We start from the raw sequence: 16,094 nt of genomic DNA, 5'->3' as shown, positions 1-16,094 counted from the left end.
CATCCAAATAGTTTCTGTGGAGGAATGTTTAAGCTTAATGCAAGATTTGATGCATATTTATTGCTCTACTCAGTCATTTTGAGTGTGATGGCCACACGGTACACATGCTCCATCAACAGCATCTACCACCCCCACTGACTACTAGTAGAGTGAAGTTGTCATTGTCCACACATGCACATTCCAGTCCACTTTCCTAGGCTGCTTGGGTTAATGAATGTTGTGCAAATCATTCTTGTTACATTAACAATGGCTGGACTCTTTCTGGACAGACCCCAATATGTACGTATCTCTGTAAGTTCATACTGATGTATCATACCAGACCAACACCGCAGTTCATTCTAGTTTTCCTCCTTTCCTTGTGTATTTGACTGATCAGTGGTAAGAAATCTTTGTTCATAATATGTTCACTTATTTGCTTAATTTCTATAATACACAAAATAGTTTTCAGAACTACTAATCCACATATTTTCCCTATGATGATCTAACCAGTGTAGTATTTATATATAGTTCCTTTTATTTTAATCATTTTTAAAAGATTTTATTTATTTACTTTTAGATTTGGGGAAGGGAGGGAGAAAGAGGGAGAGAAACATCAGTGTCAGAAATACACCAGTTGCTTTGCATACCACCAACTGGGGACCTGGCCTGCAACCCAGGCATGTCCCCTGACTGGGAATCCAACTGGTGACCTTTCGGTTTGCAGGCCAGCACTCAATTCACTGAGCCACACCAGCCAGGGCTTATTTTAGTCTTTAAATTCATAATCAAAATACTGTTTTACAGAGTTATGTGGGTTATTTTTTTTCTTTGCTTTTCCTTTCATTATGGTTATGATACTTGTTTGTAATGCAATTAGTTAATCTATTTGATAATGAATGCCTGCTCATTTCTTGTTAATTTTTTTTGCCTGTAAGACATTAGCATAGACCTGGTCAGGTGGCTCAGTTGGAGCACTGTCCTGAGCACCAAAAGTTTGCAAGTTTGATACCTTGTCAGGGCACCTATGGGAGGCAACCAATGTTTCTCTCCCTCTTCCTCCCTCCCTCCCTTCTCTTCCCTTCTCTCTGGAATCCATAAAATATCTTTGGGTGAAGATTTTTTTAAAATTTAAAACATTAGCATAGTTCTAGAACTACAGAAAAGTATGACCCCTATCTTTGCTATCTCATCCTTTCTCCTGTCCTTTTTATCCTGATTACCTATAGGTTATCTCTCTATGGGTTTTTATTTATCCCTTCTACTTTTTAAATAAATAAATGGGTGTTTATCATTACCCTTATACATGAAATGTAACATAGTTACTTTTTTTCTTTTTTTTGCTTTACAATATACCATGGAAACTACCAGTTCACAAAGATCTTTCTCAAAAAAAGTTTTAACAGCTACATAGTACTTCATTGTGTGAATATACCAGTTTATGTAAATACATGTCAATGTATGGGCAGTTAGGTAATTTCCACTCTTTTGCCATAACAATGCTGTAATTGAATAACCTTGTGTGTGTATATTTTCATATATTGGAATGTATATTCCTTCAGGTAAATTCCCAGAAGTAGGATTGCTGGGTCAAAATATAACTGCATGTGTACTTTTGCTAAATATTGCCAAATTCTCCAAAAGGATTGTACCTTTTTGTTTTGTACCAGTTTGTTTTCCCACTAGGAATGTATGAGAGTGCCTTTTCCCACAGCCTTGCCAACAGAATGCCATGCTCTTTAATTTTTGTCAAATCTGTTAGGTTAAAAATATTTCAGAGTAGTTTTAATTTGCATCTCTAGCTATGAGTAAGATTGAATATATTTTTGTTTAAGGGCCTTTTCAATATCTTTATGAACAATCTATTCATGTTATTTTCATTTTACTATTGCTTTTTTGTCCTTTCTAAATGTTGAGAATTCTTCAAATATTGGCTATTTTTATATGTGTTTTAAGTAGTGCCTCCCTCATTGTCTTTTGGCTTTGATTATGGTGTGATTTTGTAATGTAAAAGGTTCCATTTTTTACACAGTAAACTTTGTTAATCTTATATTGCCTCTCAATTTTATGTTAACAGAAAGCCTTTTTCTATAGTGAGGTTAAAGATGAATTCACCCATGTTTTTTTCTAGTGCAGTATTGTCTCATTTTAAAATTTAAATACATTCCTGATCTATTTGGAGTGTATTCTCCTGCATTTGTGGGAGTGGGATCTCATTTTATCTTTTTTTTAAATTTATTGATTGTAGAGCAAGCAAGGGAGAAAGAGAAACATCAATTTGTTGTTCCACTTATATATGCATTCATCAATTGATTCTTACAGGTGCTCTGACTGGGGATCAAATCTACATACAACATTGGCATATTCTGGATGATGCTCTAACCAATGGAGCTACACGGCAAGGGCAATTGAGATCAAATTTTAGTGAAGTGATATATTTATGATATTAAGCCATCCTATTTTAGAGAAGTCTGCTTTAGCCTCTTTCAGGAATGCATTTAAGTTGTTCTTCTGTAGCTTTTACATATTTCTTAAGTTTATTTCTAAAGTACACAATATTCTTTGTTGCTATTGAAATAAGGTTTTCTCTATCATTATGTACTGATTATTTTAGGATATGAAGACAATTATTTTCTGTATGTTAACTCTATTTTCCTATCTTTCTGAACTCATTGAGTTTCATCATGGTCTTTTAAAAATTTTCCAGGGTTTACCATCATATCATCTGCAACTAGAGGTGGTTATAATTCCTTACCAACTTTTGTGCCTCTAATTAATTTTTCTGGTCTAATTGCATTGCTTAATGTCTCTAGTACAACACTGAATACTAGTAGAAATTATGGGCATCTTTGCCTCATTCTTGTTCTCAGTGGAAATGTCTCCAGTATTTTACCATTAAATAAGATGCTGCTTTAGGGTTAATGTAAGCATTTCATTGTGTTAAAAATATCCACCAATTCTTACTTTCTTAAGGCTTTTATCAGAAATAAGTTGTTGAATTTTTGAAGGCTTCTTCAGCATTGCATCAATGAAGGAAATCTAATAAAAAGCACTGTTAACCTGAGAACTCTAAGGGGTAGTAGAAGTAGCAACTGCAGGAATAAACTACTACCCTTAGGGCCAAAGGAATAAATGAACAAGGGAAAGACTTAATACTTAGAGGGAGGGATCAAAGGCCGAATTTCAGATCTTTGAGAAGGTACAAATGATGCAAGGAAGAGCAGCATACCAAGCTGCTCATCACCATAATGAAGAAACTTTGAAAGCCCTTTGTTTCAACTTCTGCATGAAAAATCCCTGGTGATATGTAGCCCTCCACCCCCACAGGAGTCTGTTGTCATTTAGCAGTAATTATTGTTTGTAGTTTTTACTTCTTTTCATTTTATTATACTTTCCAAATTTCCCACACTGATCCTACATTTCTGATAATTGGAGAAATGGGTGAGGAGTACAAGTATCTCTAATGTGAATTAGGTTAGTTGTCATGCTAATGACAGGGCTTCAGATATGTGAGAATTTTCTCAAACTGCCTTGAGCCACATCAGAATAGATATCCACTTAATTTTTGCTCAAGGACATAAAACTTTTATTTATACCTTTGTATTTTTAAATATAATACAAATATGCTGTTATCCTAAATACCTTTTTTTCTAAGAGTTAAATCATCTTTGGGAGCATTTTGTCTACAATACCCATTGAATTCACATTGCTTAATATTTAGAAAAAATAAAAAATTGTGTATGTAAATATCAAGGATGACCACTATAACTTTAGTGCAAGAAGTTACCTGAATTCTTGTGTATTTGTATCACTGATAATGACATATACCGCAAATGAATTTCACTCAATCTAGCATTGTCTTGATCTCATGCCATTATACACAATGGAGCTATTTTATTCCTGCATTTAGAATTTCATAACTAAATCATAGTTGATGTGGCACTTGAATTAGGATCAATAGAAATCATGAATTTAAACATGTAACTATAAAAAATAAAAATAAATCTCTATGTAATATATAGGACAGGGCAAATGTAGATTTACAGTTGTCTGTATGAAGAATAATGTAATAACATAAGAATAAACTTTTGTGTACTCATAACTGTAAACCTACTTTTGCCCACCCTTTATATAGAATATATAATCTTTTATACCGACTGTAATGAAAAGAGGTCAACACAAGCAGCGGAACACAAGTAATGCAAAGAAAGTGACATTGAAAGAATACAAGAACAGCCCTGACCAGTGTGGCTCAGTGAGTTGGGCAGCATCCCACAAAGCAAAAGGTCACCAGGTCACTTCCTGGTCAGGCAGGGTACATGCCTGAGCTGCAGGTTCAGTCCTCAGTGGGGATGCATAAGAGGCAAATGATCAACATTTCTCACATCAATGTTTCTCCTCTTTCTCCATCCCTTCCCCTCGCTCTAAAAAATAAAATCTTTTTTAAAAGTGCAGGAACAAAATGTTAAAATACTTGCAATGATTAAAGGAAATTAATGAAGGCGCAACTGAAAATGAAAAGGTGTGGCAGTGGGGGGACATGGGGTATATGGGAATTCTGTTCCATTCAGTTTTCCTATGAACCTAAAACTGCTCTTACATAAAGTTTATTTTTAAAAAGTCAGGGCGTGAGCAGTGGCTGGCCGCAGATTCACAAGGCATGTCTCCACCATAAATATAAGTAAAAAGTATAAAAATCCCCAATACTATTAACACATTATTGTAATGTGTGTGGATGGATATATATATACATATATATATATATACATATATATATATATATATGTGTGTATATATATATATATATATTCCAATTTCCCCAAACAGGATTTAAATGTCATTTTCAAAGGATCACCTTAAGAAGAAAATGTCATTTTTCCTGCTGATTCTAACCAAGTATTTGTTCTCATTCTACCCTTTTTGAATTCTACAGTAGGCATTGTCTACACTATGCTCCAAGAAAGAAAATCCAGAATCAAGTATGACTTTTACCACAGATCTTGCTTTTTCTGGTAGGAGTAACTTAAAAAGCAGGTGCTATTGCATGCCAACTTTTAAAATAAGGGGTACTGGGTAGTGTCACCATGCTGAAATGGATAAAAATTACAATACCCACCTCTTGTGATGAAAAATTACTTTCATTCCTATTATGGTTTGTTTGCTATATACAAAGAGCCATTAGAAAACCAGGGAGCTTCAAGATGAAGGGCAGTTTCAAATATCAATCTGGAAATAATGTATGTAAGGCAGAAAGGGAGGTAGGGCAAGTATGGAAGCTGGGAAACCGAAGATAGCAGTAGTATGCTGCATGCATGACTTTTATGTTAACAGTAATTAGCAGTAATGGAATAGAAGTAACATCAGACATTGCTAAGGAATTCAGTGGCTGAACTGATTATGGAATTAAAAGAAGTATCCTCGTTGACTAGGGATGTGGACCTAAGTACCTGGAAGAATGGTAGACACTGAAGACTCCCCCACCCCACCCCTCCCAAATTGGCAAATATGTACAGGGTAACCTTTAAAGATTTAGGAAAAACCTGCAACCAGAATTTAGGTAAGTAGGAGGTGGTGACTGAAAATCCATAGAGCTAGTTTTCAAGGGGGACTAGGATATTTGAGGGAATGGGGTCATAATGAAGCCTGACTGTATAATGTTAAGTACCATTGGTATGGGAGTCAATAAACTATTTCGCTTCTTTTGTCTTTTTCCACATCTGTTAAATGGGGTTAATATACATTTGAACTTATGCAGCACTACAGTTGATGAAGTGTATGTCCATGAAGCAGAATATACTGTGCCAGGAACTTGAATGTGATGTCTAAACTACTAAAAATAGTAGTTTTAAAAGAATGTAACTAATGGGAAAGAAAGAAGCTAATGGGAATGGAATATTTAAAAAGACAGAAAAGAAGGAATTCCAGTCAAGATGGCTGCAGAGGTACACATGGTACTCCTTCTCCCACAACCACATCAGTATTACAGCTAAAGTACAGAACAACCATCATTCAGTACCACCTGAATTATAGCTGAACAGAAATTCTATAAATAAGGATATGAAGAAGCCATTTCCAGACTTGTAGGAAGGACAGTGACACAGAATTGTACAGTCCTGCACCCACATGTAGTAGATAAAAATCAGGAGGCATGTCTTGGCTGCAGATGTTGCTGCTGAGGAGCAAGGGGTCCCAGCCCCACACCAAGCCCCAAGCCCAGGGTTCCAGTGTGAGGAAGAGAAGTCCCCAAAACTGCCAGCTGTGAAAACCAGCAGGGCCCTAAATGAGTAGCCCAGTTGGTTAGAGCATTAGCTCAATAGGTCAAGGTTGCAGGTTTGATCTCTGGTTAGGACACATACAGGGTCTAACAGAAGTAATGCCTGCTTGAGTATGGTTGGTAGGGTAATAACATGGGTGTAACAATTTATAGTATTAATTTGAATATTTCAACTAAAATTTCACATGATGTGTTTGAGTGTGATAATGTTATGTTACAGAATTACATGCTTATGATTTTGCAGTTTAAAAAGGGGGCATTATTTGTGCCAGACCCTGTACAAGAATCAACCAATGAATGCATAAATAAGTGGAACAAATCAATGTTTCCCTCTCGCTCTCTAAAAATCAGGATATAACAAAATATGTACACAGTTGGAAATCAATATACATATATAAAAAAGAAGCTTGATCTCTACCTCTATTTCAGGTGGATTATAGATCTAAATATAAAAAGCAAAATTATAAAGTTTTTAAAATATAAAATAGGGAAATATGATCATTGGGCAGGCAAAGATTGTAAAAAGGCAAAAATTTATGATTGGAATACATAGTGTCAGACTTCCATTCAGAAAAGGACAATGTAATTAAAAAGTGGGTAAGATATTAAAAAACTGCCTCACATAAAGGATATCTTAATGGCCAATAAGTATATGCAAAGGTACTCAACTTTGTTAGTCATGTGGGAAATGAAAATTAAAACCACATAGGATACTAAGCACATATATCTCAAAATAGCTAGTGTTAAGTAAGTAATCAAGACTAAAATTCCACCCTGACTGGTGTGGCTCAGTGGGTTGGGTGTCATCCCACGAACAGGGCTCACTGGTTGATTCTTGGTCAGGGCACATGCCTGGTGCAGGCCAGGTCTCTGGTCGGGGCACATGAGAAGCAACAGATCAATGTTTCTCTCCCTTTCTTTCTCCCTTCCCCTCTCTCTAGAAATGGATAAAATCTTTTTTAAAAAGACCAAACTTTCACTCTTGGCTATATATCCAACAGAAATGCATGCCCATATATACTAAGAGGATAAATATGGTCCTTGCAACATTTTTAAAAACTTTATTTATTGACTATATACACGGAAAAAGAGAGAGAGGGTGAGAGAGAGAGAGAGAAATATCGATTTGTTGTTCCACTTACTTGCACATTCACTGTTGCTTCTTGTATGTGCCCTCACTAGAAATCGGATCCACAATCGTCACATATTGGGACATTTTAACCAACTGAGCTGCCTGGCCAGGGCCCCTTGCAGCATTTTCCATAACCCAAAACTGATAAGAACCCAAACATTCAATGGAAGAATAGTAAAGTTGCAGTATATTCACAGAAAATAAATTTTTAGCAAAGCACACAGACACAGTACAAATATATCCTTGATCTTGGCCAAATAGCCCAGGAAACAATGACATTGTAAGAATTTAAAATGAGCATAATAAATTCAATCTGCAAGATAAGGAAAGATGAAAAGGGAAGGAGGGAAAAGTTATCTATAAAGAACCAAGTGGAGGAACTTCTGGCCAAGATGAAGGTATCAGTAGACGCACTGTGCCTCCTCACACAAAGAAGGACAACACCAATTTAAAAACAAAAAACAACCAGAACTGACAGAAATCCGAACTGTATGGAAGTCTGACAACCAAGGAGTTAAAGAAGAAATATTCATCCAGACCGGTAGGAGATGGGTAGCCGGGCAGAGAGGACTCATGGCAAGAGGACTAGGGCAGGCAAGGCAGTGGCTGGCCTGCAAGGCAGCAGCAGGCAGACAGGGCGAGGTGGTGGATTGCGGACTGGGCGGTCCCACATTCATGCACAGATAAACTGGGAGGAACAACTAGGGAGCAGGATGGTCTGCACAGCTCAAGGCCTCAGCCCGGGGAAATAAAGCCTCAAACCACTGATTGAAAACACCTGTGGGGGTTGAGGCAGCTGGAGAAATTCCCAGCCTTACAGGCGAGTTCGGAGACCCACAGGGTCCTAGAACATACACAAACCCACCCACAGGGAATCGGCACCAGAAGGGCCCAGTCTGCTTGTGGGTAGTGGGGGAAGTGATTGAAATACAGCAGAGAGCAGAGCAAGTGGCACTGTTCCCTCTCAGACCCCTTCCTCACATATAGCGTCACAACCCAGTGACTTGGTTGCCCTGCAAGGTGAACACCTAAGCCTCTGCCTCTCACTACGTAACAGGCTTGTAACAGGCGCGTCAAGACCAAAAGTAAATAAATAAATAAAATAAAATAAAATTTTTAAAAAAGGCCCAAACGAAAGAACAGATCAAAGCTCCAGAAAAAATACAACTAAGCAATAAAGAGATAGCCACCCTATCAGATGCACAGTTCAAAACACTGGTAATCAGAATGCTCACAGAATTGGTTGAATTTGGTCACAAATTAGATGAAAAACTGAAAGCCACACTAAGTGAAATAAAGGAAAATATACAGGGAACCAATAGTGATGGGAAGGAAACTGGGACTCAAATCAACAGTGTGGAACATCCAACCAGAAAAGAATAAAGAAACAATAATTCAAAAAAATGAGGAGAGGCTTAGGAACCTCCAGACATCTTTAAACGTTCCAACATCCAAATTATAGGGGTACCAGAAGGAGAAGAGGAAGAGCAACAAGTGGAAAAGTTATTTGAACAAATAATGAAGAACTTCCCCATTCTGGCAAAGGAAATAGACTTCCAGGAAGTCTAGGAAGCTCAGAGAGTCCCAAAGAAGTTGGACTCAAGGAAGAACACACTAAGGCACATCATAATTACATTACCCAAGATTAAAATTAAAGAGAGAATACTAGAAGCAGCAAGAGAAAAGGAGACAGTTACCTACAAAGGAGTTCCCATAAGACTATAAGCTGATTTCTTAAAAGAGACCTTACAGGCAAGAAAGCCTGGGAAGAAGTATTCCAAGTCATGAAAGGCAAGGACCTACATCCAAGATTGCTCTATCCAGCAAAGCTTTCATTTAGAATGGAAGGGCAGATAAAGTGCTTCTCAGATAAGGTCAAGTTAAAGGAGTTCATCATCACCAAGCTCTTATATGAAATGTTAACAGGATTTATCTAAGAAAACGATTAAGAAATGAACAGTAAAATGATAGCAAACTCACAATTAACAACCATGCCTAAAACAAAAACAAAAGCAAACTAAGCAAATAATTAGAACAGGAACAGAAACACAGAAATGGAGGTCATATGGAGGGTTAGCAACAGGGGAGTGGGAGGAGGAGAGAGGGGGAAAAGGTACAGAGAATAAGTAGCATAGATGGTAGAAAGAAAATAGACAAGGGGAGGGTAAGAACAGTATGAGAAATGTAGAAGCCAAAGAACTTATATGTACAACCCATGGACATGAACTAAAGGGGGGAATGTGGGTGGGAGGGGGCGTGCAGGGTAGAGGGGAGTGAAGGGGGAAAATGGGACAACTGTAATAGCACAATCAATAAAATACATTTTTTTAAAAAAAGAACCAAGTGGTAAAAAATAAAACTTTTAAATGAAGAATTTAATAAATAATTGAATCAAAAGAGTTAAAGATCAGACTGAGGAACTCCCAGGTTATCAAAAAGGCAGAAGATGAGAATGAAAGATATTAAAAGTAGAAATAAAGCTTTCAGAAACAGAGTAAAGAGAGGAGAAAAATATTTAAAGACACAACACTATTTGGTGTCTAGAATTTGGAAGACTAAAATACCTGAAAATCTCTCCTTGATAAGCCACAACAAACTCCTTTGAAAATCATACTACTGGGGTTGTAAGAAAGGGTGTGTCCTAGGGAACCCAAATAAAAGGAAACGGAGTTGAAACTGTAGAAGCCTTATGACAGATTGAAGACAAGGATATTTGTCTCAGACAAAAGGCCTCCCTTGAAGACGTACAACAGTGGGTTTGCCCTCATACTGGTCTAAAGTTCAAATTTACAGTTGTTGGTCTGGGAAGCCATAGTCTGAGAAACTAATACAAACATAGTACCTAGCCATTGGTATGCCTGAAGTAACTGGGAGCAAACATAAAACTAATCTGGAAGGACCCACTCATCCTCAACCTTAGGTGTGTGGCACAGGATTCCCAAAGATAAGACCCAATTACAAATGACCTTGAACTCTAAAATATGTAAAACTCTTGAGGAAAAAATAAAAAAAACCCAGCAGTATTAAGTTCAAAACTTCAGGTAAAATAAGCATGGTATATTTAAAATGATTAAAGAAATAAAGAAATTAGCTATACATCTTTGATCCGCCACCTCTACAAACTGTGATTGATAAATTTATAGCATCAGGGAGACAAAGGCTTTTATTGTGCATGTTCCAAACAGTAGATGTGAAAGCCCTGCTTAGGAACCTCCAAGATTACAGGTTTGAAAAGAATGAAGGCTAGGAAGCATCATGCACATGTAGTTTGCATCAATGTTACTTTTTTAAAAGGACACAAAATCTGGATTAGCTCTAAATTCAGCTGTTTAGGTAATCTTGTGAAATTCTATAAACAGCCATTGGCTTTTAATAAGACAAACTAAAACCCATGTTGGAGAAACAGTTAATTCATTTCTATTGTAATACATACATATTAGTGACTAACAGCAATGACACAAACAGCTTAGTAGCTGTAGTGGTAACAATTAAATTTAACCAGGAGATGTGTCCACACAGTTCGAGGAATGTCATCTGACAACAAAACAGTTTCTAAAAATAAGTTGTAAGGGACTTCTTGTCAAGTGGAGGCCGGGTAAACATGGCTCACCTCCTCACACAACCACATAAAAATAACAACTAAAATATAGAACAACCATCACTCAGAGCCATCAGAGATAGAGTTGAATGGAAGTCTGACAGCTACAGAATTAAAGAAACCACATCCATCCAGACTGGTAAGGAGGGGCACAGACACGGAATGGGCTGGTCCCACATCCAAGTGTGGTAGATAAAAATTTGGAAGGGAAATCTTAGGAGTAAGGAGTCCCAGCCCCACACAAGGTCCCCCAGCCCAGGGTTCCAGTACCAGGAATATGAAGTCCTCATAACTTCTGGCTGCAAAGCACAGCAGGGATTGAGTCAGTGGAAGAAACTTCTGGAGTCCCAAGCAGTTTCTCTTAAAGAATCCACACATGAACTTACTCAGACTCACTTCAAGCTCCAGCAGTGGGGTACCAGCTTGCAAGTCACCAGTGAATACAGGGAGAAACTGAACTGTCTGGCATTAAGGCAAGAACTGGGGGACAGAGGGTGGGCAGAGGCCATTGTCCCTTTTCAGAACCCTCCCTCCACAGAGCTACAGACATGGCAGGCAGCAGGCTGGTGTATCTCACACTCCATCAACCTGGCTAACACTGTTTACCCCACCCTAGAGATCCCCAGAGACTCCATCCCACCCAACTAAGGAACCCACCCAAGCTGCTTTTCCATATGAATGGCTGGTTTGGGCTCATGTTTCACAACCTCCTAAATTCTCTCAAACAAGCAACAGCCAGCCTCAGTGAGCCCACAGACCCTGCACCCCTTGCTGAGTGATCCAGGTCCAAAGCTAGCAGCAACCAGATTAGATTCACAGCTTGGCTTTGCCTGGGGATCTCCAAGTTTAGCATGAGTACCAGTTATCTGCAGATTGCTTTATAGCTCACTGTGGCCCTGGGGCAAAACATGGGCAGGAGCTGACCTTGGTGTGCACCACCTGGAAAACCGCAGAGCCTACAAACCCAATAGACAGGTATAGACCAAGTCAGAGTGCCCCTACCTTGCCCCTGCACAGCTGATCCTTTACGGAGGACAGAGCTTGGTAGTCAGTGGTCACAGCCAATATTTACAACTGACTGGCTTGGGTAAATCCCTCCCATTGACCTGCCAACAGCAATCAAATCTCAGAATAAAAGAGGAGGGTGTACTCAGCCCCCACAAAAGGTGTACCTCAAACGCCTTTTAGGAGAAGCTGATAGGAGAGGCTTGAAGTTGTCCCACAGGCTGCTTACACTATCTTTCGGATTTTTGGATTATTTTTTCTGATAGGAGAGGCTATGCCACTGGACACTACAAACACCTACTATATTAGCGTACTATCTTGGCTACCAAGACATGGAGTCAAAGCACCTCTACCTAATACATAGAAACAAACACAGGGAAGATGCCAAAATGAGGAGAAAAAGAAACATGGCCCAAATGAAAGAACAGACCAAAATTCCCAAAAAAGAACTAAACAAAATGGAGATAAGCAATCTACTAGATGCAGAGTTCAAAACACTGGTTATAAGGACGCTCAAGGAACTTAGTGAGGACTTAACAGCATAAAAAAGATCCAGCTGGAAACAAAGGATAAACAGTTGAAATAAAGAACAATTTACATGGAACCAACAGTGAAGTTGATAAAGCCAAGAATCAAATCAATGATTTGGAACATAAGGAACCAAAAAGCGCAAATCAGAACAAGAAAAAAAAATAATCCAAAAAACCCAAGAATGGTGTAAGCAACCTGTGGGACAACTTCAGGTGATTCAACATTCACATCACAGGGGTGCCAGAAGAGGAGAAAGAGCAAGAATTTGCAAATCTATTTGAAAAAAAAAAACATCCCTAATTTGGTGAAGGAAATAGACATGGAAGTCCAGGAAGCATAGAGAGTCCCAAACAAGATGGACCCAAAGAGGCCCACTCCAAGACACATCATAATCAAAACACCCAAGGTTAAAGATAAAGAGGGAATCTTAACAACAGCAACAGAAAAGCAGTTAAGTTACTTACAGGGGAGTTTCCATAAGACTGTCAGCTGATTTTTCAAAAGAAACTTTGCAGGCTAGAAGGGACTGGCAAGAAATATTTGAAGTCATGAAAAACAAGACCTACAGCCAATATTGCTCTAATCAGCAAAGCCGTTGTTTAGAATTAAAGGGCAGATAAAGAGCTTCCCAGACAAGAAAAACTAAAGGAATTCATCATCAGCAAACCATTATTTATGAAATGCTAAAGGGACTTAAGAAAAAGATCGAAACTATGAACAATAAATATCTATCTATCAGCAGTTGAATCTAAAAAACACGCTAAGCAAACAAGAACAGAGGCAGAATCATGGATACAGAGAGCATTTTGATAGCTGCCAGATGGGAGGTAGGTATGGGGGGGAATGAGTAAAGAAGCGAGTGGTTTAAGAAGTAAAAATAGGTAGTTACAGAACAGCCATGGGGATATAAAGTACAGTATAGGAAGTGGAGTAGTCAAAGAACCTATGCATGACCATGGACATGAACAATGGTGTGGGGAATGCCTAAGGGAGTGGGAGATGCTGGGTGGATGGGGGCAATGGGGAAAAAATTGGGACAACTGTAATAGCATAATCAATGTAATATAATTATAAAATAAATAAAAATAAATTCATATAAATTACAAACGTTTCCCTCATGACAATATAAAACTGAATTTTTTGGAACTTAACACTTGTTTCTACTTGTAATTTATTTAATTCTATACATTTAAATTATCCAAAGTTGGCAATTAATCACTACTTTAAATTTTGTGGTTAGATTATGTTTAAAAGTAGTAAGTTTAAATATTATTATGTATTACCACAATGGTTATTTTTTACTGTGTTCAGTGCCCTTTTCCTTTAAAAACAGAATAACAGCAACTGATTTATGAATTAAAATAGTGACCAGCTCAACTCCAAAATTATGCTTTTAAACAAGGTTCAACATCTTTTATTTACATATTTGTAACATACATTAATGGCCTTATACAAGTAACTAAATCCAATAACAATGGTGAGGGTGGAACATAACAGACATAATTCCCTATTTTAGTCAGGTTGAAATATTATACATTTTCACTAACTGAAAGATACAATAAACAAACAGCCATTATAGAGTTATATACTGTATGTCAATCCACATAAAATTGGAAGTCAGCCACACAGCTATTGAAATAATGGGAAATTTACAAATGAAAATATTATATATGCAAGTATAATGCATGCATGGCATCACATTTATTCTTTATCTATTAAGCCATTTTTAAAGTAAACTGGAATAAAGTATCTTAGTGATATATGTACATCAAGGCACATTATTCTCTTGTGCTTTAGGAATGATTTACATGTAATATGCTTACATCCTAATTTTATACCTTATAATACCTTTTAATACTTAAAAGTTTAATTTTAACAATTATAGCTCTAATGATAGTTTCCCAGAGGAGAGAAATGTGACATATCCCTATGGTTATTCTGAAAGTCAAAAAATTAGATAGCTTAAGGAGGTGGGAATTTAAAAATCAAACACACTAATTAATATAATTTAATTCTCAGGTAACTCTTTAAAATAATTTACTTTCAACAATTTGATGGATCATAATTAATTTAAGTAGTATACTATAATGAGGGATGAGTTGAAGACTTTTTAATATTCTGAAATTACTTGTACAATTATATGATATCCACAGGACCACTGTAGATGTCTATATTATCCTATTTCTAAACTGCAGTTTTTCAACAAAATGAACAATTAAACATGATACAAAAAAGCAAAACAAAAACACAATTTCAGAAAACATGATACAAAAGCTGTGAATATACCAAACCTAGTTTTGTTACTTTTTCAGCAAAAGAGAGAGATTCTTTCCACCCCCATCCGCCCATGTATTGCCCTATGTTATCAAGGAGAAATTTCTCATCAACAGTGCTTAATAAAAAGTGTTCTTTGTGTATGGTCTATTTCCTTGCCTTGAAGAGATAGTACAGTAAGGCTTTAGTAGGCATTTCATGCATTTTAATGGCATATTTAAAATCAGCTATTCACTTAAGGGTTTCCTATATAGATAAGTATATTGTGCAAACTTGATTACAACATGTAACTCATTAAGTGCATTAAAATAAAATAAAGAATCCCTGACTTATAAGGACTTAAAATAAATAGTAAAGTCAAGAACCACAGATTTGAAGCCATTTAAAAAATGTAATGTACCTATGCATCCTACTAAAATGCTTTATATTAGAATTTTTTAAGTCCATAAAAAGGGCAAATGAAAAGAAAAGTCGACTGGTGCAGCCTTTTAAACTCAAAGTGTATAATAATGTCAAAATATAAATGAAACTGTACAATTTTTCATTTAGTACGGTCCTTTACAAACATTAATTCATAAAAAGTATACCATGATAAACCACTGCCACCAAACAGATTTGTTTTCAATCTCTTTACAGTAAATGGACTGTAGGCCAAACCATTCAGAAATGTTAAAACATCATCAAACAGCCCAGAGTCTTGATATACAAACTCTACACAAAGAGTCACATACATAGTATTGTAAACGAACGTTCTGTGAGCTCAGTGTACATGAGATGTCACTTTTTAAAATCTCCATTACTACAGTCCTTCTGCTTCTGAAATATGTGCCACCTCTACTTCAACAGTTTGAATAGCTTCTGCAACTTCGGATAATTTCTGTCCTTGCTGTTGTGCCAACACATAATTAACCACTTGCATAATACTTTGGTCAGAAAGTGTAGATACAGAAGGATACTCTTCAGTAGCTGCAACAGCTTCAAGAGCTTCCATAGTTTCTCCTGTCACTACCACAGTCTCAAGATCTTGAGGACCACTGCTTTCTTGTTCATGCATGTCTGCTGTTAAGATGCTAACAGCATGCTCCACTTGAGTTCCTTGGTTATGAAACTGAAGAGTATCTTTTTCCAGCATAATTTTGCAAGGCACATAATCTCTGTGAAATTTAGTCATATGTTTTCGGAGTGTTCGAGCATCTATGTAGGCCTCACTACATACAGGACAGACATAGGGGCCGTTCACCAGTAGTGTTCTGACGTGGCGTTTTAGAGATCGGGCATCAGCCCAAGCTACTCCACATGTAAGC

The 16,094-nt window shown here is 37.2% G+C and overlaps 1 protein-coding gene across 1 annotated transcript in view; it reads right to left on the bottom strand.

Moving 5' to 3' along the window:
* Window positions 1–13,901: 13,901 nt before the first annotated feature.
* The window catches only part of ZBTB11 (zinc finger and BTB domain containing 11), a 31,444-nt gene continuing 29,251 nt past the window's right edge, over window positions 13,902–16,094 (bottom strand). The window contains 1 exon segment of the mRNA XM_028503208.1: window positions 13,902–16,092. Within this exon segment, the coding sequence (XP_028359009.1) occupies window positions 15,590–16,092 (503 nt within the window). The 3' untranslated portion in view covers window positions 13,902–15,589.

Source organism: Phyllostomus discolor, chromosome 2 (assembly GCF_004126475.2).
Source record: "Phyllostomus discolor isolate MPI-MPIP mPhyDis1 chromosome 2, mPhyDis1.pri.v3, whole genome shotgun sequence".
Lineage (NCBI taxonomy): Eukaryota > Metazoa > Chordata > Mammalia > Chiroptera > Phyllostomidae > Phyllostomus > Phyllostomus discolor.
This window is presented reverse-complemented; position numbering and strand designations above follow the sequence as displayed.